The 24255-nt window shown below is 38.3% G+C and overlaps 1 protein-coding gene across 5 annotated transcripts in view; it reads left to right on the top strand.

The window, feature by feature from the left end:
• WDPCP (WD repeat containing planar cell polarity effector) overlaps positions 1-24255 on the top strand; it is a 518809-nt gene that overhangs the window by 229870 nt on the left and 264684 nt on the right. For all 5 annotated transcript variants that reach the window (XM_032653051.1, XM_032653049.1, XM_032653048.1 and 2 more), the window contains 2 exons: positions 19432-19546; positions 21804-21937. In XM_032653051.1, the coding sequence (XP_032508942.1) occupies positions 19432-19546; positions 21804-21937 (249 nt within the window). The remainder of the gene's footprint in view (positions 1-19431; positions 19547-21803; positions 21938-24255) is intronic.

Raw genomic sequence — 24255 nt, 5'->3', positions numbered from 1 at the left:
TTATTTTATTATAACTTCCTCAGTTGTATAATGAATAGCATCGTTACCTGATCTTTCACCAAACTATGTGAAAATCAGTTTCGATTTCCTCATAAAATAATAATTGACAAACCATGGTTTTAAGTTACAACTATTAGTAATAGCATATTATTTATACAAAACCCATCACACAGTATTTACTGACTGCCACCATTGCAGGAGGCACTAAAGATGTGTAAAGTGTGGGCTGAGTTGCCAGTATAACCTAGTCAAGGAAAACAGACATGTAAAATCACTAGGACACTAGTGAGTGCTAAGTTGTATGACACCAAGTTAAAAAGGTAATAAGAATTTAGAGAAAGCACAGAGATTAGCCTGGCAGTGGGATGTAGGCTAAAACATGAAAACCAGAGGTGATTTCTACAAAGAACAAATGAAATGGGATAATTATTTTCTGGAAACACCAAACTAGGGGGTTTCTGGACTTGAAGATTCTAAGCACAGAGCAGAAGTAAGGTGGCTAGACTGAAAATAAGGGGATTAAGTAAGAGTCTGTATCTGGAATGGTGAGATCTTCCCCAACTCCTTACCTGCTCCAGCACCGAGGCTATATCTCAATGTAACTTATTTAGAAGACCCTTCTCTGACAAAATAGATTATTACTCCCAGAGCAAAGCCTATGGATACTGATATTTGGTAGTTCCCTTTGAAAATATAGATGTGCCAACAAATCTCCTTACAGTGAAGCCCAAGTTAACAAGCCTCCTTGTACGCACCAAGCTTCCAATCAATTTTTTGGAGACTCACTTTTAAATATAACCAGGGATGGGAATGTAAATTGGTACAACCACTATGGAGAGCGGCATGGGGGTTCCTTAGAAAACTAAAAATAGAACTACCATATGACCCAGCACTCCCACTACTGGGCATATACCCTGAGAAAACCATAATTCAAAAAGAGACATGTACCACAGTGTTCATTGCAGCACTGTTTACAATAGCCAGGACATGGAAGCAACCTAAATGTCCAACAGATGAATGGATAAAGAAGATATGGCACATATATACAATGGAATATTACTCAGCCATAAAAAAGAAATGAAATTGAGTTATTTGTAGTGAGGTGGATGGGCTCAGAGTCTGTCATACAGAGTGAAGTAAGTCAGAAAGAGTAAAACAAATACCATTTGCTAACGCATATATGTGGAATCTAAAAAAATAATAGTACTGATGAACCTAGTGGCCAGGCAGGAATAAAGACGTAGACATAGAGAATGGACTTCAGGATGCTGAGGAGGGGAGGGGGAAGCTGGGGTGAAGTGAGAGTAGCATCGACATATATACACTACCAAGTGTAAAATAGGTAGCTAGTGGGAAGCAGCTGCATAGCACAGGGAGATCAGCTCGATGCTTTGCGACAACCTAGAGGGGTGGGATAGGGAGGGTGGGAGGGGGCTCAAGAGGGAGGGGATATGGGGATATATGTATGCATATGGCTGATTGATTTTGTTGTACAAAAGAAACTAACACAGTGTTGTGAAGCAATTATACTCCAATAAAGATCTTTTAAAAAAATAGATATAACCAGGGAGCCAGAGATCCACAGTACTTTCAAGGAAATCTCCATCTGTAAATCTAAGATCTATGAGTCTGAGACTAAAACAAACAGAAAAGAAAAAGAATCAGGGACAGTACAATAAACAGAACTAAATTCAGGGAATTAAAATTAATCCCCACAGAGAAATAAGAGAAGTTCTTGCATCTTTGAAACAAGAATAGGATGCTATTTTTGAAAAAGGAATACTCAGGAAAAAGGAAAGGAGCTCTTGAGAATTAAAAATATGACAGCATAGGGGCTTCCCTGGTGGCACAGTGGTCAAGAATCCACCTGCCAATGCAGGGGACACGGGTTTGAGCCCTAGTCCAGGAAGATCTCACATGCTGCGGAGCAGCTAAGCCCATGTGCCACAACTACTGAGTCTGTGCTCTAGAGCCCGTGAGCCACAACTACTGAGCCTGTGTGCCACAACTACTGAAGCCCACGTGCCTAGAGCCCGTGTTCCGTAACGAGAAGCCACTGCAGTGGGAAGCCCGTGCACTGCAACGAAGAGTAGCCCCTGCTCGCCGCAACTAGAGAAGGCCCACACACAGCAACAAGACCCAACGCAGCCAAAAATAAATAAAAATAAAAATGAATTTTAAAAATATGACAGCATTGGTAGAAGAATTAATAGAAGAATTGAACGATAAAGTTAAAATATCCCTATAATGCAGAACAGAGTGTACTAAAGGCCATAGTGAACAATAGGCAATAGAAGGTAAGAAGATTAGAGCATCAGGCCAGAAGGTCCAATATCTTACTAATGATAGAAAACAGGAGGGAAGAAACAAACAAACAACATATAATAGAAGAAAATTTCCCATAACTGGAGGATGTTTGTTTCCAGTTTGAAAGGACCCAGTGGTTGAAAAAAAGACCAATACCAAGACATATTTTGTGAATTTTAGAAAACCAAAGTTAAAGAGAAGATCCAGAAAGCTTTTGCAGTGAAAAAAAAAGAAAAATAAGATACATAGAAAGGAATGGGAATCAGACTTCTCAACAGCAATATAAGGAGTTAGAAGACTGTGGAATCATGCCTTCAAAATTCTGAAGGGAAGAGCTTTTAGCCTAGAATTCTGTGTCTAGAATTCTAAATTGTCTTTCAAGCAAGGACACTTTCAAGCTAGTTAGCTCTCAAAAAATCTTACTTACCTGCCATGGACTTTTTCTCAGGAGGTTATTGGAAGATGTGCTGCCCTAAAGCAGTAGAGTGAACCAAGAAGCAAGATTTCTTAGGATCCAGGAAACAGGATCTTACACAGGAAAGAAATGAGGAGAAATCTTAGGATGACTGTGCCTTAGGCCTAGGTAGCAGCTGGTCCAAATTGGGGCAGGGGACAGAAGGTTCTCCTAGGGATATTGGAGGGAGGGAAGAAAAGGAACTGATAGATCTGATATCTAGTCTGATCTAGGAGAATTAATAATAATATTTAATAAGATAATAAAAGATATAGGATAAATAAATTTTACTGAAAAAAAATCAGTAGGTAATGACTAAATCAAGAAATAACATATGGAAGACATTGCTAGTTGCTTGTCCAGTATCCATTTTTCTTTATGAACAGACCCTATTGTTCAGAGTGGCAAAATGCAGCAATTCTGGCCAAAGTAAGCAGAGGTTCCTGGTAGGACTTACAAGAAAGCTTACTTTTTTTAAGTCATATTTTTGTACAGCATTTAAAAATCAGAATTAATGCCCCTCAGAAGACCTATAATGAGCAAAATATCAGAATTTTAAATAAGTATTGCACTGTTTTACTGACTCTTCCTGTTGCCTCGGGCTTCCAGCGGCTCCACAAAGCCCTGCCGTTCACTGCCTGCTATGAGGGCAGAGTAGGTTGTTCAAACTAGTGGTATTATTCTCCATAGACCACTGCCCTTATCCAAAAATATGTCTTCCCCAGGCTGAGGCATTTGAAATTCCTCTAAAAAAGCAAAATATTGTAGGAATATTGCATACTTTAAATGTATTTTTACATATAAAATACATGTACTTATTTTATATATATATATAATGTCACACCATACTCAATTGGGATGTGGCTTTTCAGCTTCTGCGCTTCCAGTCTGGATCTGAAATATTCCTGAAGGGACAGGGCCCTGCTTTTGACCATTCTTTCACTCAAGGCATATATATATAGTGCCTAGTATATGCCAAATAGAATTCTCATTGCTAGGGATGCCAGTGAAAAAAACAGACAAAAATGACCATTATTCCTGTTCCCCTGTAGCTTAAGTTTCATTAGGGTAGACAGTCAAGAAGGGATCGATAAGTAAAATTTAGAGTATGTAAGAAAGTAATAACTGTTAAGAGAAAAATAAAGCAAGAAAAATAGGAAGTATATGTGGGGGATGGTAGGGCAGGATGGGCCTGATATCTGGTGACCAGGAAAGACCTCGTGTGATTAAGACATAAAGGAGCAAGCCGTGGAAGGTATCTGGAGAAGAGGGTTCCAGGCAGGTACAGAGGCCCTGAGATGGAAGTATACGTGGCATGTTTGAAAAACATCAAAGAGTTGATCTGATTGGAGTGGGATGAGCAAGGAGAAGAGTAGTAGGAATTAAGATCAGAGAGAAAATGAGGCACTAGTTATATAAGGGCCTTCCAGGCCTTTGAAGGGCTTGGCTTTTACTCTAAGTGAGATGGGAAACCCTTTGGGGCTTTTGAGCAGAGGAGGAGCTTGATCTGATTTACTTTTTAATTGGATAACTCTAGGTATTGTGATGCGAACACATTGAAGGAAATGAAGATCAAGTCAGGGCAATTAGTTAGAAGGCTGCTACCATAGTCCAGGTGAACAGCCATAACGGTGGTTTTGACCGCGTGGAGTGGTTAAGTGGTGAGAAGTGGCCAGATTCTGCTGATGGATCAGATGTGGAATATAGGAGAAATTTCTGAGCAACTGGAAGAATGGCCATTTACTGAGATGGCGAAGACTGAGAAGAGACATTTTTGAGGGAAATATCAGGAGCTCAGTTTTTGACGTCAGTGTTTGAAATGCCTATTAGATATTCAAGTAGAGAAGTCAGTAGACAATTGGTTATAGGAATGTGTAGTTTAGAGAAGGGCCTGGGCTGGAGAGAGAAATTTGGGAGGCAGCAACAGAGATGGTATTGAAGCCAAGAAATCAGTGAAGAGCACCAAGGGAGTGAGTGTAGATAGAGAACTAGAGGAGGCAGAAGGGCGGAGCTCTGGGGTGCTCCAGCACTGGGGATTGGAGAGAGAGAAAGGGAGAGATGGAGAAAGGAGACGAATAAGGAGTAGCCAGAGAGGTAGAGCACACTGAAGGGAATGTGGTGCCCTGGAAACTAGGTTTCAGGAAGAAAGTTGAGTGTTGCTGGTATGTAGCATACCAGTAACAGTTGCCTGAGATTGACTATCGGATGGAGTAGCATGGAAGTCATTCGTGACCTAGATTAGAGCAGGGTCAATAGATGGTATGGGCAGAAGCCTGACTGGAATGTATTTAAGGGAAAATAGGAGGAGAGAAATTAGGGCTTTACAACATCAGAAGGGATTACATTATAAAGGAAAATGGAGAAATAGGTCAGGAGCTTGAGAGAGAGGTGAGGTTAAAAGAGGTTTTTGGGACTTCCCTGGTGGCGCAGTGGTTGAGTCTGCCTGCCGATGCAGGGGACACGGGTTCGTGTCCCGGTCCGGGAAGATCCCACATGCTACGTAGCAGCTGGGCCCGTGAGCCATGGCCGCTGAGCCTGCGCGTCCGGAGCCTGTGCTCCGCAACGGGAGAGGCCCGCGTACCGCAAAAAAATAAAAAAATAAATTAAAAAAAGAGGTTTTTGTTTCTTTTTTTAGATGCAAGGAATAACATCTATTCCTGTTGGTAAGCTAATGGGAGTAGTACAGTCGATGCAGAAAAGGGAAGAATTAATTGCTGGAGTAATGTTAACCAAAAGCCACTTAATAAAGGGAAAGGGGATGAAAAGTAGGTTCCTGGTACCTGTTGATGTCATGGAGCTGTCTTTTCAGCCATGAACTGCTTAAGGCCACATTTCTTGTTCTGTGAGGAAGAACAAACTTCCATTCAGTTAAGTAATGACTTTTTTTTTTAAGGTTTCTATTACATGCACCTGAATGCAGTTCTAAGTGACACAACGTATTTAGAAATTTAGAAATATGGTAGAACCAGGAGAAATTACCAAGAGTTGAAATGGTTATATTTGAGAGTGGGATGAGAGGCTGTGGTGGGATAAGACAGTAAACAGCTGCTTTAATTCCAAGTATTCTTTGACATTTTAACAATTTATATGTGTATTTCTTTAATTGAAATACTTTTTTGTTTTTTTTTTGTGGTATGCGGGCCTCTCACTGTTGTGGCCTCTCCCGTTGCGGAGCACAGGCTCTGGACGCGCAGGCTCAGTGGCCATGGCTCACGGGCCCAGCCGCTCTGCGGCATGTGGGATCTTCCCGGACCGGGGCACGAACCCGTGTCCCCTGCATCGGCAGGCGGACTCTCAACCACTGCGCCACCAGGGAAGCCCTGAAATACTTTTTAAACATGCCCAGAGTGCTTCTGAGAAGCAGATGTCAAGATAGTGCTAGAACAGCAAGTGATTTATGGGGAGATGGGAAAGATAAAGGGGAAGGAAGCAGGCAGGAGAGCCTTTTGACTGTGATGCTGGTCTGAGCCCTGAGCGATGAGGGGAAAGGACTGGGTATAAGGAGCCTCAGGCTGCAGCATGGTGCTCAGAAAATTTCAGCCACAGGAGAGTCCCTGAGTCAAAGTTGCTCATTAGAGGAGTCCCCTGTTGGACTAGTACCACACCATGCTCAGCCATTGGCTAGTAGCCACCTAGGGAATATTTGGTCTTGGTCAGTCAACTGTGTTCCCAGCATTCGTTCCTCCTGAAGGAGCTCTGAGTGATGCATGCCCATGGCCGTCACCCCCACAAAGGTTTATATTAAGAATAAGAATGCGTATCTGTATGTTTGCATACACACAGTACTATACCTGAGTAATCTTAATGTTCAGCTAGCCAGTTTAATATCATGCCCTAATAATTACTCTTTTAGGGAAAAAAAATCATTCCTTTCCAGGAAAAATAGAAAATTTACATTGTATCTTGACTAATTCAATCCAAAGTTTGATGACCTATGATAATTCATCAATACATTAACTATTTACTCTTAAATATACAGTAATATATGGACCCAGTTTTAGAACACGGTTATGACACAAAGAAAATTTTTATCTTCTTCATAATAATGTGTCTTTGTGTCATCAATCAGCATTTCCTTCCTGTTCTTTTCATAAATGGTCCTTTCTTCTCTTTTATTGTTTTCATTTAAAAACATTTCTTTGAAGAAACTCATAATTCCCTGCCTCTGCCCTTGGCATTTGGGTCTAATAATGTTTTGGAAGCTTCAAGGTATTTTGCCACAAAGGAAGCCAGTTCAGGACTATGAATTTCCTCCATATATCCAGTTATAGTTAATAGTAAATATGTTTAAAGCTAAATGAGTTCAAAATCTGAATAATCTAATGACTCTCATTGATTTTCGTGTGTATTTTACAAAATGGAAACAAACACATGCCAGACATGTATGTACTTTATAAAGGGAGAGTAAAGTTTTACATCGATAGCTAGCTAATGAGAAGACTTTTAGTGCATTATATTTTAGTCCTTGTACTTAATTTTTATATAAAAACTTAAAATATGACTTCAAACTTAGAACTTTGTATTAGATGCACAGTTTGGAATGTGCCAATTAGAAATGTACATATAAACTTAGTATATATGGTTGGGTGTGAGAACCCAGCAACTTTACATTCATGATATTTGAGAATATTGTGTTATAGATATGCCAAAATAGCTGGTAGAGAAAACACATCAAGTGCTTTTGCCAAATTGTGATTTATACCCCTTATTTTAAAAAATAAAGTTAAAAAATAAAACTATTAGGTTAGCATTTATACTGCTTAAGTGACTGAAATTAAAGGCAGCTGCAACTATGCTTCTTATAAAATAGTGTTGAATGTAAAATATTCACAGTGGCTTTCCACAGTGAAGTACCTATCATTTGGTAGTCCCCTTGGTCTAGGTAGAATCCTAGGTTGAATTGTGAGATCTCAGTTAACACTGTGCCAAACATATAAATCTCTATCTGTATCCATCCTTCTGCCATAATAGAGGAATAATCTTTACTCCTGTTTAAAGCCAGGCATCCCACCTAGACCCACAGTTCTCAAACTGTGCACTGATGCACCCTGGGAATTGCAGTGAATTCACAGGAGTCCTGCAGGATATTTTAAAATTTCAGGAAAAACACAAGACTTCTGCTGGATTCTACACAAACAAGTAGCTCCAGATAGAGCAGATTTTCAACATTAGAACACACTAACTTCCTTTGGGGGAGGTCATATCTATATGAAGCTGGTTTTTTAGAGCTTGCTGTGATAAAAAAGCAAGTACCACACAAGAATTAACATAGAACACAATGAGGGTAAGGGTTTCCAGTCTGATTCCAAGGTTTGAGAAGTTGTGTAGTGCCCAACTTCTAATAGTGCACACATCCCATTAGTAAGTAATGTGGTTATTTAGGAATTAAATATATTTTTCTTTCAATCTCTGTGTATTATGTTTTCAAATGGCTACCAAGTTGTTGGGATATAAATACTTAAATTGTTTGAATTCTGTTATTTCTTTTGGACTAGGGGAGCCATAAAAATTTCTGAGACACAGAGGGTGCCATGAACTGAGAAAGTTTGGGAGCCTCTGGCATAGACTTGGATCCCATTCCCTCAGAACCCCACATGATTGTCCCTTCTCTTACTGGTGGAAAGTGTAAACTGCTCCATTCTTCTTGGTATCAAATCTTGGCTTATTAGCCGTGTGACTTTGGGGAAGTTACTTCACCTGTTTGTGTCAGAGTTCACTTAACTATAAAATGAATATAAAAATACCTAACTCATAGGTTTATTATAAGAATTAAGTAAGTTAACATACTTAAAATGCTTAGAAAGAGTTTTTGCCACAGATACCTGCTTTTTAAAAATAATCCTTTCTGTCAACTGGACCTTTCCAATAAACTTAAAAAATTTTTTTAAATGTTTATTTATTTATTTGGCTGTGTTGGGTCTTAGTTGCGGCACGCGGCGTCTAGTTCCCTGACCAGGGATCAAACCTGGGCCCCCTACATTGGGAGTGCAGTCTTAACCGCCACACCACCAGGGAAGTCCCAAACTTGAAATTTTTTAATTAAACAAATTTTTTATTGTAAAAAATACATAAAATTTACCATCTTAACACATCTTTAACTGTACGGTTTGGTAGTGCTAAGTATATTCACATTATTGTGAAACATGTCCAGAACTTTTTCAGTTTGCAAAACTGAAACTCTACCCTTTAAATGACAACTCCGTTTACCCCTACCCCCAGCCCCTGGCAACCATCATTCTACTCTCTGCTTCTATGAGTTTGACTATTTTAGCTACCTCATGTAAGTGGAACCATGCAGTATTTGTCCTTCTGTGACTAGCTTATTTCACTTAGCATAATGTCCTCATGGTTCATCCATGTTGTAGCCTGTGACAGAATTGTCTTCCTTTTTAATGCTGAATAATATTCCACTGGATGTATTTACCACATTATGTTTATCCATTCATCTGTTGATGAGCATGTGGATTGTTTCCTTCTCTTGGCTATTGTGAATAATGCTGCTGTGAACATGGGTGTACAAATAGCTCTCGAAGACCCTGCTTTCATTTCTTTTGCTTATATACCCACAAATGGGATTGCTGAATCAGATGATAGTTTTATTTTTAATTTTTTGAGGAACCTCCTGTTTTTCATAGCTGAACCATCTTACAGCCCCTCCAACAGTACAGAAGGGTTCCAGTTTCTCCACATCTTCACCAACACTTGTTATTTTTTTTTTTTTGCGGTATGCGGGCCTCTCACTGTTGTGGCCTCTCCTGTTGCGGAGCGCAGGCTCCGGACACACCGGCTCAGCGGCCATGGCTCACAGGCCCAGCCACTCCATGGCACGTGGGATCTTCCTGGACTGGGGCACGAAGCTGTGTCCCCTGCATCAGCAGGCGGACTCTCAACCACTGCGCCACCAGGGAAGCCCTGTGTTCTTTTTTTTTTTGATAGTTGCTATTTTGTGGGTGTGAGGTGATATCTCATTGTGGTTTTGGTATGCATTTTTCTAAAGATTAGTGATGTTGAGCATCTTTTCATATGCTTGTTGACCATTTGTATATCATCTTTGGAGAAATGTCCATTCAAGTCCTTTGCCCATTTGTTAATTGGGTTTTTTGATTTTTTTGTTGTTGTTGAGTTATAGGAGTTTTAAAAAGTATATTTTGGATATTAATCTCTTGTCAGATACATGATTTGCAAATACTTTCTCCCACTCTGTAGGTTGCCTTTTCACTCTGTTAATTGTGTCCTCTGATGCACAAAAGTTTTAAAGTTTTATGTAGTCACATTTGTCTATTTTTGCTTTTAGTGTCATATCTAAGAAATCATTTTCAAATCCAATGCTGTGAAGCCTTTGCCCTATGGTTTCTTCAAGGAGTTTTATGGTTTTGGGTCTGAGTCCAGGTCTTTAATCCATTTTGAGTTAATTTTTGTGTATGGTGTAAGGTAAGGGTCCATCTTCACTGTTTGCATGTGGATATCCAGTTTCCCCAGCACCATTTGTTGAAGAGACTGTTCTTTCCCTATTGAGTGGTCTTGGCTCTTGTTGAAGATCATATTTGTGAGGGTACATTTCTGGGCTCTCTATTCTGTTCCATTGGCTTGTAGATCTGTCTTTTGATAGTACCGCACTATTTTGATTATTGTGGCTTTATAGTATGTCTTGAAATCAGGAAGTGTGAGAACGTTCTTCTTTTTCAAAATTGTTTTGGCTATTTGGAATTCCTTGAGATTTCTGGTCAACTTAAATAGGCTCTACTCTTTTCTACTCAACCAAATAAACACAATTAGTATTCATCTCAGGTACCACCATGTCTTATCTGTTTCCTTCAGAATCAAATTTCTCAAAAGAATTTCTGTTTGGGGTCTCCATTTCTCTGTTGCTCACTCAGCATTTAACCAACTTCAGCTATACTTTTCTCCTGATTACACTGAAAACCTTTTACACTGAGATTACAAAAAACCCTCTGTATTACTAAATCCAATAGACTTTTTTTTTTAAAGCATCATCTTAAATACACAGGAGGATTCAACAGTACCGACCACTCCAGTGTTCTTAAAATACTTTTTTCTGTTAGTTCTCGATGACACTTTGCTCTTCTAATATTCTTCCTACCTCTCCAGCATTCTTCTCTGTGTCCTTTTCAGGCCTATGCTTCTTTCCCCTGTCCTTGAATGTTAGGGTTCCTCAAGGCCTAATTCTAAGCCCTCTCCTCTTTACTCTGAACTCCTGGGTTATCAAATATATATTCATAGCTTCAGTGCCCCCCACCTGATGGATGAATTACTCAAGGGACTAAATTATAGATAAGAAGGCTGATTGGTGAGCCAAGAATTAGAACAAAAGCAAGGAGACGTTCTTACAGGATATTTCTATCAGGCTATGGTTAGGGCTCTGACTTGCCCTTGGGCTTTTTCTTTCTTGACAACTGGCATTAGTTATCAGTCATATCCCTGAACAGAGTTACAGACATTTGGTACAGGCTTCCTCCAGGCTCTGATCTGAACTGTGCACTGCTCACCACTCCATTTAAAATATCTGACCTGGTCCTCATTTGTTACCTTTTCTTTATGAGAAAAGTGTTGATTCGATTTTGAGAAGCTTCCAAATCATCTGCTTGTTGGAACATGGAAAACACCTTTGCCTCCACAGCAACTCATTTACAGGTGATTTGTTCAGGTGAGCCTCAATGGAACTGGCTGACATATATAGGTGCAACAATCACAGTGTCTCCAGACATTGCCAGATGTCCCCTGCTGGCCAAAATCATCCCCACACTTGAGAACCACTGGTTTAGAGGGAAGCTGGTTTAGGTTGAAGAAGGAGCTGGAGAGAAGAAAACCAGATGGGCTACTGCATGGAAATCAACTGAGTGAGAGTTAAAGGATATTAGTTTCTAAGTGGGCCGGTTGTGGGGGGACATAGGATTTGTCCTATGTCTTGGTCTCTACTTCTCCACTAATTATGAGACCTTTGGTTAGTTGCTTTACCCTTCTGATTGTGAATTAGTATGAGGATTAACCTTGTTACTATTATTTTTTAACTTATGTACTTACTATGTACCAGTGTTGTACTGGCATTTCATATGAATTATAGAGATGGTGTGTATTAAAGTCCTCTGTAAATTATAAGATTTTGTACAAAAGTAATGTGCTGTCCTGTTCACTTCTTACCACTGTTTTTTTCCTTTAGATCCTTAAAACTACTGGCAAATACAAGATTTACCTTTGTACCATGTTCTTTCGTGCATTTCATAAAATATTGTATTTTCTAAGAACAATCACTTATTTTATGTAATTATTTTATATATATACATATATATAAAAGAGCTGGATTTAAAATTACATTAGGGATTAAAATGTAGCATCACTCATTTTATAATGAGAATAAGTGAGAAAATGAGATTTTGTAATTTGCAATAGATTTAGCAGGCAAATTTCCAGGAATGTATCTGTTCCATATGTTGAATAACATCACAGAAATCTTTGGGAAACCCCATTGTTAGCACTTCTCTATCTAGAAAAAAATACCTGTTTGTTTCTTGTTCTTTTGTTTCTTTTCCTTAGTCAATTCCCTATAGTGAGTCAATTAAATGTGTTATTCTTGTCTTAACTACATTCACTTTTGTCTCTCTACTTTAATGGATTAGTCAGGCATGATTTCCCTCTATACTCAGTAATGTTCGCTGAGGGCTTCCCTGGTGGCACAGTGGTTGAGAGTCCGCCTGCCGATGCAGGGGACACGGGTTCGTGCCCTGGTCCGGGAAGATCCCATATGCCTCGGAGCAGCTGGGCCCGTAAGCCATGGCCGCTGGGCCTGCGTGTTCAGAGCCTATGCTCCGCAACGGGAGAGGCCACAACAGTGAGAGGCCCGCGTACCGCGAAAAAAAAAAAAAAAAAGTTTGCTGAATGAAGGAATAAATTACAGAAAACATGTTATCTCTCTTCCAGCAGGTTATCTGTTAAAATGTTCAGTGACCCTACCTTTCATTGTAGATTTCCTCAATGTAAAATTGTTTGTCTGTCTATAGTTATGAGTTTCTCCAGAATTTATCCCATGGATTGGATTGTGGGGCAGGGTTGAGGGAGGTATTGGGTCTCATCCTGATGCAAATTCACTGGACCTCCAGAGGAATGGTTTATAATATTGATACTTTAAATATTTTCTTCAACCCTAGAATTCACTCCAGGGGTCATAATACTTTGTTGCCTCTCTGGATTGTAGTGTTTAGCACCTGCTGTCTCCCACATCTCCTGATGATTTCGTGGGATCAGTCTTGGCTGCCTGATGGATTGAACTTATCACCCAATGTTGATTTCTAGTACTGATCCTGCATGCCTTTACTTTTCACTTCTCCCCAGATGTCATAATAATCACATGATTTGGGGGGGGGGGGAGTTTCCTGAGCCAGTGAGAATACTGAATTCAATTAAATTGTTGCGATCACCATTATAAAATAGCTCATTCACAGTTATTTACTGCACCAGTTCTTCAATACATGAGACCATGATGTATCAGTCAATACATGATGTATGATGTAATATTTCTCTTCTTTATGGCTACTAAACTGCCTCTTCTAGGAAGTAGTCATCTGTCTTAACCAATATCTCCACTTCTCTGAGATGAGATTTTCGGCCGTATTCTACACATATTCTACCAATACATGCCTGCATCATTCATCGTTGTATCCCCGTCTGTGTACTTGGCATATATAGGAGGCACTCGCATATTTTTGATCTACTGAGTGAATGAAACTCGGATTCTTGTGTTTGCTTAAGTTTTGTTTTGCTTAATGATGTCATCTGGTAAAATTTTCTCTTTCTTTTCCCAGTTCCATTTCATTTCTAATTAAGTACTCAACATAAGGTTAAGAGAAACCAATTTGAAGAACCATCTGAATATCATGGGAATCATTTCTTAGTTTCTTAAAGAGAAAGCACACCTCTCTGGTATGAGCTTATTGAAGAAAATGAGAAGGAAAAAATTATAAAAGCAATAGGAAGAAACATGGTCAGAGCAGAACTAGCAAGGAAGATACTTCCTGTCTGACAGGGTATCGGAGAAAAGGAAAAGTTTCAGTTCCTATTTTGTCTTAGTCATCTTCTGCACAAGAAACGACATTAAAATTGGAACAATGTTGGGAAATCCCATGGGCCCTCTCATTTATTCATCCTGTGGATCTCTTCTCAAACTCAGATGTACTCTGGAGGTGTCTCCCTTTGCTTCTTTGTCTGCTCTTTTTCATTTTCTGAGCTGTTGAATTCTCCAGTTCCTTGTAGTGGAGTAGGACAGTATCTTGGTGCCCTTTTTCCTTCTTGTCCTGCCAAATCTTACATAGGCTTTTTCCATTTTGGAGAGCTTAAGAACTAACTTTTTGGGGAAACAGGTGGAGATACTTTCCTGTCTGGGCTAGAATATTCTTTTCCTGAGATTCAGACTATTTTTTCCCCCCTAATTCTGGTTATCTCCATTACTATATCCAGGAATATCTTTGGCACCAGTGTACTCGGAAACCTTATGCTTCCCCACAAGTTGTTTTATAAAAAATGTATTAATTAATTTGTCTATACCTCCTTATTCCAAAATCTGGTGTTAGGGATACTGCTAGGACACAAGACATTTGGAAATCTGAAATGATGGACATACCTTGATCCTAATGAGTACCCAAACTAGGTGTCAATAGAGGACTAACCTGATCTTTTAACACCTCTAAAGATTGGAATGTCCCAGAGCTCAGACCTTGGACCTCTTTCTCTCTTTCCACTTTTTTCTTCTTAAGCAACAGAAATTTATTTTGTTACAGTTCTAGAAGCTAGAAGTCGAGGACCAAGGTGGTGTGAGGGTTGGTTTCTGATGAGGCCTCTCTGCCTTACTTGTAAACAGCCATCTTCTTACTTCGTTGTCATATGGCCTTTTCTCTGTGTGTGCACATGCAAAGAGAGCCCTCTGGTGTCTCTTCCTCTTATAAGGACACCAGTCAAATTAGATTAGGGCCCCACCCTTATGATCTCTCCACTCATTTTTTAAGGAGAGCTTATTCAGTTCCATGACTTTAAACACTACCTTTACATTGTTGATGACTCCCAAATATAATCTCCAGCTACCACTTCACCCAGAACTTCAGACTACTTGATGTCTCTACTTATATATCCATAGACACCTTAAACTTAACATGTCCACACCAAACCCTCGATTCCCCCAAGCTAAATTTACTTCTCCTCAAGTGTTTCCTATCTCGGTAAACATAGTTGCTCAGCCCAAAAACCTTTGAGTTTTTCTCTTGTATGCCACACCCAATTCTTCAGCAAGTCCCCTTTAAAATATATCTCAAATCTGTCGACATACTGTTTCCTCTAGCATTGCCATTCTAGTTCAAGCCATCATCTTCTCTCACCTGGACCACTGCAATAGCTTCCTAATGGTCTCCTTGCTTTTACTCTTGTCCTGATCCCTCTTTATTTATTTATATATATGTATATATATTATTAATTAATTAATTAATTTATTTTAGGCTGTGTTGGGTCTTCATTTCTGTGTAAGGGCTTTCTCCAGTTGCGGCGAGCGGGGGCCACTCACTATTGCGGCCTCTTGTTGCGGAGCACAGGCTCCAGACGCACAGGCTCAGTAGCTGTGGCTCACGGGCCCAGCCGCTCCACAGCATGTGGGATCCTCCCAGACCAGGGCTCGAACCCGTGTCCCCTGCATCAGCAGGCAGACTCTCAACCACTGCGCCACCAGGGAAGCACTGCCCTGATCCCTCTTTAAAACATAAATTATAATTCTCTGCTGCTTAAAACCCTATGGCTTCTCATCAGAAACGTCCAGTGTAACCTGGCCCCTGACTACCTTGCTAATTTCATCCTCTGAATATCCCTCTCACTTACTCCCCACTAGCCACACTGGCCTACCTTTCCTCAGTTGTCCCAGGCACATTCTAACCTCAGAGTTTTTGCATTTGCTGTTCTCTGCCTCAAACTCGCTTTCTCCAAATAATCATATCACCTGTTCTTTCACTTCATTTGGATCTGTACTCAAATGTCATCTCCTCAGGGAGGCGTTTTTACTTCTCTTTATTGGTCATTTACTTAAAACAGCATCCTCCTAAAGCCTCCATCCGTATTGTGCTTTATTTTTCTCTGTAGTTCTTATTGCTTTCTGACATTATTTTAAAACTGTTTTTTGTTCTCTGTGTCCACACTCAAATGCAAGCTTCCTGAAGGGAGGTAGGGCAAAGACATTGTCTGTTTTGTTCAGTGCTGTATCTTCAGCACCTAGAACAGGGCCTGGGGTCATACAAAATACTAAATATTCATTTGTGGAATGAATGAGTGAATGCATTAGTGGCTGCACCCATCCTTTGAGAAAGATTCTGAAGGAATGCCCAAGCTCAGTGGGCAGGATCCACAGTCCCCAAATCACTGCCCCTATCTCCATGTGTATATCAGTTATCTACTGATGTAGGTATGCTTCCCTGCTATGCCTTGACACTTCCCCTTCAAATCCTTTCCAGCTTAAGTTCCCTCTTTTATGTACTATCACAGTTGCACTTTCCATCTCCATCCGACAAAAGTGATCTTTTAGAATTAATTTTATAACATAACAAGTGCTCGTACATAGAAAAAGCAATTTCTATTAGGAGATGAGGGTTAGTTCGTGATAATTGTGGTGAGAGCACAAAATAAGGAACAACAAATTTGGGACTTGGACAAATTAAATTCCAAAGTTCTGAAGGAACTTGCACATATCTTGGAGACAGTATCCTTGTTAAATCAGAGCAAATAGGAAAAGTGATAAAAAATTGTAGTGGTTATAACTCACCTGGAGTCTAGTGTTCCATATCTAACATCGAGCCCAGTCTGGGCACAAGATTTTAAAAAAGACAGAAGAATGTGTTCAGAGATGGTAAATGGTATAGTGAAAACATGTGAGTAATGTTTGAATAACAATAATTATAATTACAGACATTTACTATGTGCCAGACATTACTCTAGATACTGTTTGTAAATAGTAATTTAATCCTCATCCTATGAAGTAGATATTATTATATCTCATCTCAGAGGAGGAAATGAAGTTACAGAAGTTAAGTAACTCCCTCAAGGTCACACAGCTAGTAAGAGGTAGAGCCAGTGCTGATTTCATTTTGATTTGAGTCCATGTTCTTAACCACTATGTTATTATCTTTTAATATTTAAAAAGCACTATTGAAGAGAAACTGGGGCTACTGTAGAAGTTCTTAGAAGGCGGTGTTAGCCTTCACCTCAAGCTCAAGCATTGCCACCTCTTCTTAGTCCCCCCAGTCTATCCAGTATGTATTCTTATGATAGGACCAGTAACGCTTTATTACACTTACTTGCTTATATCCCTACCTCTCTCTACTAACCTATATTTAACCTATTTTAAGGGTTATATTTGATTCACTTTTGAGCCACTAAATTTAGTTTAGTGTTTGGCATATAGTCAACATTCAGTTTCTGTTGAATGAAAAGAATGAAGGAATGATCTTTAAATTGATTAGAACTTTCCATTGGTAGAACAGCTTTCCTGTAAGGTAATAAGCTTCTGGTCACTGGCAGTTTTCAAGCATGGGCTGGATGCTTGAAGGATGCTTGTAGGGATGCTGCAGAGGAACTTCCATGTCATGTGGAAGTGGAAGATTAGACCAGGTTTCCTTCTAACTATGAATTATTTGATCCTATGATCCTATTATGATTCTTTCTCTAAACATTTAGTTAGCACCTCCTATGTGCCTGGCATTGTTTTAGGCACTGAAGATACAAAGATAAAAGTGGCCTAGCTAGTATCCATAAGGAGCTAGTAATCAGTGGATAATGAAGAAAAGAGGTGCTTAAGAGTATAGGTATAAAGTTTTAGTAGATAAAAATAAATAGAAAAGGGCAGGTATTTGAGGTGCTTTGAATAAATGAGGAAGGGAGAAAAAAGCTATTACAAAGGGGAGAACTAGATATGAAAGATGACCCTAAAATTCCCTGTCTGAGAAGGGAGAATGTAGGGAGTAAAGACCACATTATATTATTATATAATATATTATTATATAATATAATATGTTATATTGTTATGGGGGAATTCCCTAAAAGGGAACTATCAGTGTTTGTCATCAAGGTATATGGCAGGGCTGGATGTAATTCATAATTCAGTAGAGATTAATTAATTTGTGAAGTATTTTGAAATTCTTGGAACAAATATGCCTTCTCTTATTAGTCTTGGAGACCAATAAAGTTGATTAAATTCTCCTTTCCCCTGCCCTTCGCCCCACTTTGGGGGCATTAACATGAAATGGGCAATTCATTAAGTCATGTGGGACCCTTCAGTTTCTTTTCTGATTCATGTGCCTGGAATCTGTTAGACCGTAGGGGAGTAATGGTCTTTTTTTTTTATTAACCTGGTCCCTGATGCTGCTCATCTCTCACACATGTCACAGTATGTCTTGTCACAGAATCATCCTCTAGCTGGGACATGATGCTTAGGTAGGTAGGGAAGTCCCCTGTTTTGTTTAAAATCATAGTTGTCTTTGGGTTTGGCTGGCATGTTCATGATTAGTTTACTGACAATTGGTTTTTTTCTTTCCATACCATATGCTATTCCATGATTCATCTGCTTTGAGTCTGCTGCCCTGAAGGTGAAACAATTTCTTCCAATGTTGATATTTCATAATCTCATAGATAACAAGCATACACATATGCATAGTCCTTTCAGAAGTTTTAAACATTTGGAGATGAATGAATTATGCTGCCACAAATGGAAAGGAGCAGTATAAAACCATAATGGTGATATCCAGACGTCTTCTGTTGGGTGGTTGGGTGAACGCTAATATTAATAAAGCCTGCCTACTTTACTGTATCTCTCCTTGAGAAGCTATTTCTGGTATGTGGTATTTATTTATGAATTTTTTAACATTTTACTTTAATTGCCTTGATTTACATGTATTTTAATATTTTAGACAAGATCTTTATTTGTAGAAGTGCAGTTTAAATTCCAAATAAATTGTAGGGCTTCCCTGGTGGCGCAGTGGTTGGGAGTCCACCTGCCGGTGCAGGGGACGTGGGTTCATGCCCTGGTCCGGGAGGATCCCACGTGCCGCGGAGCGGCTGGGCCCGTGAGCCATGGCCGCTGGGCCTGTGCGTCCGGAGCCTGTGCTCCGCAACGGGAGAGGCCACAGCAGTGAGGGGCCCGCGTACTGCAAAAAAAAAAAAAAAATTGTAATACTTGCTGTTAATATTGTAATGATGGCATCTTTTCTCTATTTAATGTGTAGCATTGATTATTCAAAGCTTAAGAAATCTTTTAATTTCTGATATAAATAGTAATCTTTGAAAACATTTCAGTTTAAGACACATCACATTTCTGAATGCAGTGCAAAGTAGTTTTTTCCACACGGTTATTTTATAAGTATTTAGAAGATTACACTTCTAATAAACGTGGACTAAATTCAGTTTCTGCTTATAGCACTAATCAGTGCCCTTATTGTGTTGCATCATTTAACCACCTGTATCTTTTTACTCAGAATGTCAGTGATTGTTTTTCGAAGAAGAAAAGCTCTTTATAATTTCGTGGTGTAGATGCACATGTAAATATCTGTATAAGTTGTGCATTTGGAGAGAGATTTTTAAAAGATTCTAATTCTCAGTATATCTCCCTCCCCCTCTCCCCCTTTCCCTGGTTTTAGCTTCTCTTTGGTTCAGGTGTGCTGGTGTCCTTAAGCCTTTCCGGGCCGCAGCTGGAGAAAGTGGTGATTGACAGAAGCCTGGTGGGGAAGCTCATCTCAGACACCATCAGTGATGGTAATTACCCCCGTGTGCAAATCAATTGCCTGCATTAACAGTGGGGCAGGAGAAATAGTGTGTCAACAGGTAGACTAATTATTACCACTGGGGACTTGAAAACACAAGTAATTGCTTGTAATAGCATAGTTACAACCCCTGGGACCCATACAAGTTTTGACTAATATTTAATATCAAAGTTTTTGTCAAGTGTTAGACTCATATCCTTGAGTATTTTTCACTCTTTGCTTAAAAAAATGTGAACGTATTTTCAAAAGAGGTGTTTATTTTTTTTTGGTGTGTTGACATTTCAAATATTTTTCATTTTCACATGAATTTTGAATAATAAATAACCCAAATTTGTCAACACGGCCACCAGTAAAAAAACAAAAGCAAAAACAAAACCTGTGTTTTGGCTGTTAGGAAGATTCTCTGTTACCAAAGTCTGTGAATACTAACTTTTGAGAGAGTTGGGCAGTATTTATAAATATCAAAAATCAATGCCAAATATACTAGATATATCTGAATCCCATTAAGTGATACCACAATCAGTACATAATTGCTACGAAGCACATAAAAAAAGACTTTAAGCCAGTAATTGAAAAAGTAGGGTACTGACATTTATTAATCCCTAAAAGGCTCTATGCTGTGCTAACCTACGTATAACATTTAATTAAAAAAACTATTCCTTATAAGGTATGGTTATTTCCATTTTATGGATAAGGAAATTGAAGCTGAAATACTAAGGAACATGACCACTAATGAGATACTAAGGACTAGCCCAAAAATGACTAGGTTGAGATTTGAACCCAGGTTCTGGCTGCAAAGCCCATTTTCTTTGCACTACGGTGTGCTGACTCCTGAAGTTTTAAGATTATGTTCTTTAATTCAAGGTGAAAAAAATGGTCTAAGAAACAGATTGCATTATCATTAGAGATTGAAAATTGTCAGTATCTTTAATTGAATAATCAAAGGAAAGTGTGATCTAATGGAAAGGACAGAGGTTAGATTACAGAAACCTTCCTTCTGTTGTGTATGCTCACTAGCTATCTCTGAATAAATATCTCTGAATAAATCCTGCAGAGAAAAGCACTCTGCAGGATGGCTATCATTAGCCATATTCCTGATAATGAAAGCTGGGGTTAAGGTTATAAGTGTGCCATTTCCTTTTCCTTATAGGATCATGGTGCTAAGGAAGCTTCCCTATGGAAGAGGTTCCATTTTCATATGTCTAATAATTGACCCCTTCATTGACACTGCAAAGAAAATAGTGGCTGTGATGATTTTGTCATATTGATTCTCCTCCATAAGAATTAAAAGGAGACTTCCAACACTATTCATGTCACTGACATATCTTTTTTCACTTGTGTCTTTTATTTATACCACAAATGATATACTCTCATGAGACCATGATAACAATGTGATTTCTTGGCAGTTCTCCAGATTCTCCTGTAATTGTGTAGATATACTGTTGGTTACTGCTTGCATAGTCAGGGTATGGAAGTAAAGAAAAATATATAAAACATTCAATAATTTCTTTATGCTGGGAACAATATAAAACATTTCTCAAATTCCTACTATATGTTTTTATCAACAATTTTTATAACATTAACGGCCCTTTATGTAACCTATGAATATTAATTATCTACCTGTGTGCTCTAAAAATAAAGCTGTAGAAATATTTTTGCTACTCTTCATTATCAAATATTATTTTATATAATGTGTGTATTGGATATAATATGCTTTATTTCATTCAACTAGTATACCCTCAGAAAGAAGATTCATTGATGAAAATTTTTTTTAAAAATTGGTGGAGAACACGGATCTGTATCCCCTAATAAATCCAATTTATTCTCAGATGGTTTATATCATATAAACACAGGATTAAAGGCTAAGCACAAATAAAAGTGAACATTTTTATCTTTACATTCAGATGTGAAACGGTCTTTATTTTATGCTTTTCTTAGCCCTATTCCAAATACATCTTATTTGGAGGTTGTCCCCAAACATCAGTGTATATTGAAATGGTCTTGGGAAAAAAGAAAAAGTATCAAATCCATGCATGATTAGATTGATGATTGTTGTTTATTCCCAGTATCTTTATTATCTTTGTAAAATGTCATAATGGTATTTAGGAGACTTTAGTTATTTCAATTAATATTCATTTATCTTCTGAAAATAGTTTTTTGTAACATTTCAGTGGAAGAAACTGTTAATTCTTTATTATTTTATTCCAACTTAGTATTTGCTAGTATTATCAAATCTTTTTTTTTTTAAGCTCTTCTCACAGACAGCTTTATCATCTTATCATTTTTGGCACAAAACAAACTGTGTTTTATTCAGTTTATCAAGAAGATGGGTTCTCCTGATATAAACAAAAGACTGGAAAAACTCTCAGCCTTGGATTATAAGGTAGAGATTTCATTTTATATAGTCATATTGTTAATTATTAAGGTATGCTAGAGTATCACATGAGTTGATGTTATGCTTGTTTTTATTGAATGATTCTGGATTTCAGAAAAACCAGAGTTATTGTAAGATTAAGCTTGATCAACTAGAAACAGTGGCCATCCAGAGTTTTCTTTTTCACTCTCATTATGGGGGTCTAACAGTGGCATGCTTGGAGTAATTTATATAGTACTTACGGAAGTCAGAGACAGATAATAGAGGCAAGTTATACGTTCGAAAATGGTTTTCTTGCTAGTGGTAGTATATACACCATTCTCATTTTCCCCTAAGACCCGGTATCATCCTTCTAGGCAAGGATAGCTGCTCTGGCTTCCATTTCACAAGAAAAGAAAGAAAGAAGAAGGCACTTTCAAAGGTTAATAGAAATGTGTAATAAAGGAAGAGTGGGAAGACTCCCCCACCCCCCACACCCAACTCTAACTGTGGAGAAAAATGCAAAAAGAAATCTCCTTCCTGTGTTAGTATCTCTCCCTTCAGTAACTCCAGGTAATTTGTTTCCTTGTATCAGGGACCTTACATCTGTTAAGGCAGGATTTTTATTTTAAATGATGTATTTAATTTAAGTTTTGCCACATTACATTTTAACTGCTTGGAAGGCATACTCTCTGGTAGGATGAGTATCTAATACATTTTCCAGGCTGTTTCAGTTCAAGGCCTCTTTTCAGCAAGGACTTGTGTTTGCAAGATTGATCCAGCCTCTGTGACGTGGATTTGAGACAGTTCACTGGGAACGGGGCTGATATACAGCTTCCTTAAACAAGATGCACACTTACACCATACCTAGAGTGTCTGTAACAAGGGCAAAGATTCTTAAAAGTCAACTTTGTGTGTGTGTTTGAAAAGTAGTATTTAACCTAACATTTTGCCCTTTTGCATTATTTCTTATTGTGACTGAGGTGGTGGTGGTATGGGAGGATTTAATTTTATTTAGTGGAAAAATCTACTCTTATAAAAAAGATTTTTAACATGGGATAAAATACATTAAATAAATGTTTCACTGTGGTAATAAACTAAAATTTGGTTTTGTCTGCCAACTTTGTGGAGTTTCTATAACACTTTGTATAATATTGGTTCTTTTAAACTGAAAATCAGTGGTATTCATATATTTAGTAAAAAAAATTGGTTTAGCATTCTTAATGGGATATTATTTTCCAGAATGGCTAACTGTAGATTTACTTAAAATGTTGTTTATTTACTAATACTGGTCTTTAAAATGCACCAGTATGCATTAGCTCAAGGTATTAAAGTAACTGTTTTTAATGCATTTATATAAAATTTTGTATGACTAGTTTCTCCATCTTAGGTGTGGTGGATAATTTGGCAAAGTCTTCTCAGCTGAATGATATTAGCTCCCTGTTAATGAGAGCAGAGAGAAACTGTCAGGATGTCATCTTTTCTGATGAAAAGATGTGAAAAATAGACCGAGTATATGGGCCCTATACCTTGAATAAGGGAGTTACTTATTTGTTTATTCATTCTGCCTTTAGCTTTGAGAAATTAAGCACTCCATGAGCACTCCATGTCATTTCTTTACATTAGAGAAGTAGCCTGCTTCCCTTTGGAAAACCCATGGATTTCATTTTCTGGTTCAGTATCTTAAATATAGGTATTTAAATACTTAGTAAAAACTGCCATTTGTCCATTGGAAGGATGTTTTAAGAAACTTACTCATTTCACTTGCCTTCCTGACCATTGTGATACAACACTGATGCCATTAATACTCATAGCAAACATGAAATTTCAGATAACATATATGATTTGCATTATGTGAGGACTGAAAGTGCCAGTTCTCATCTAGAAATTCTTAAGTAACATGTTTACATGGCAGGTAGGACATCAAAATAATGTAGCTATATTTTTAAGGACTTAGCAATTCCATTGTGGTATTTCTCTTAAGAAGATAGCTAGTTAAAATAGTGATATTGAGAGCTTAAATATAAGAATTTGCACTTCAAAGCATAAAGTCCATCTGTGTTGTCTGTCATTGCCCATTTGGATTTTAAAACAAGGAAATAGTGTAGAGTACTATAATTCTGCTTTTCTTTACAGCTGTACCATAATTTAATCCTTTTAGATTGAAACAATTTTGGCAAAGAAAAATGTAAGGGAAATATCCTGAAAGTGTTGACCTTTAACGGGTTTTCCTGTCTACATTTTAAAAATCCAGTTCAATTTATTTAACAGTGAAGGGACAGGGACAGTGCAAGGAGTTAAATGTTTACCATGAGAGAACAACATTGGTAATTACTTTGATTTCAGTT

The sequence above is a fragment of the Phocoena sinus genome, chromosome 13 (assembly GCF_008692025.1).
Source record: "Phocoena sinus isolate mPhoSin1 chromosome 13, mPhoSin1.pri, whole genome shotgun sequence".
NCBI classification, from domain to species: domain Eukaryota; kingdom Metazoa; phylum Chordata; class Mammalia; order Artiodactyla; family Phocoenidae; genus Phocoena; species Phocoena sinus.
Note: the sequence above shows the minus strand (reverse complement) of the source record. Positions and strands in the feature narration are given on the sequence as shown.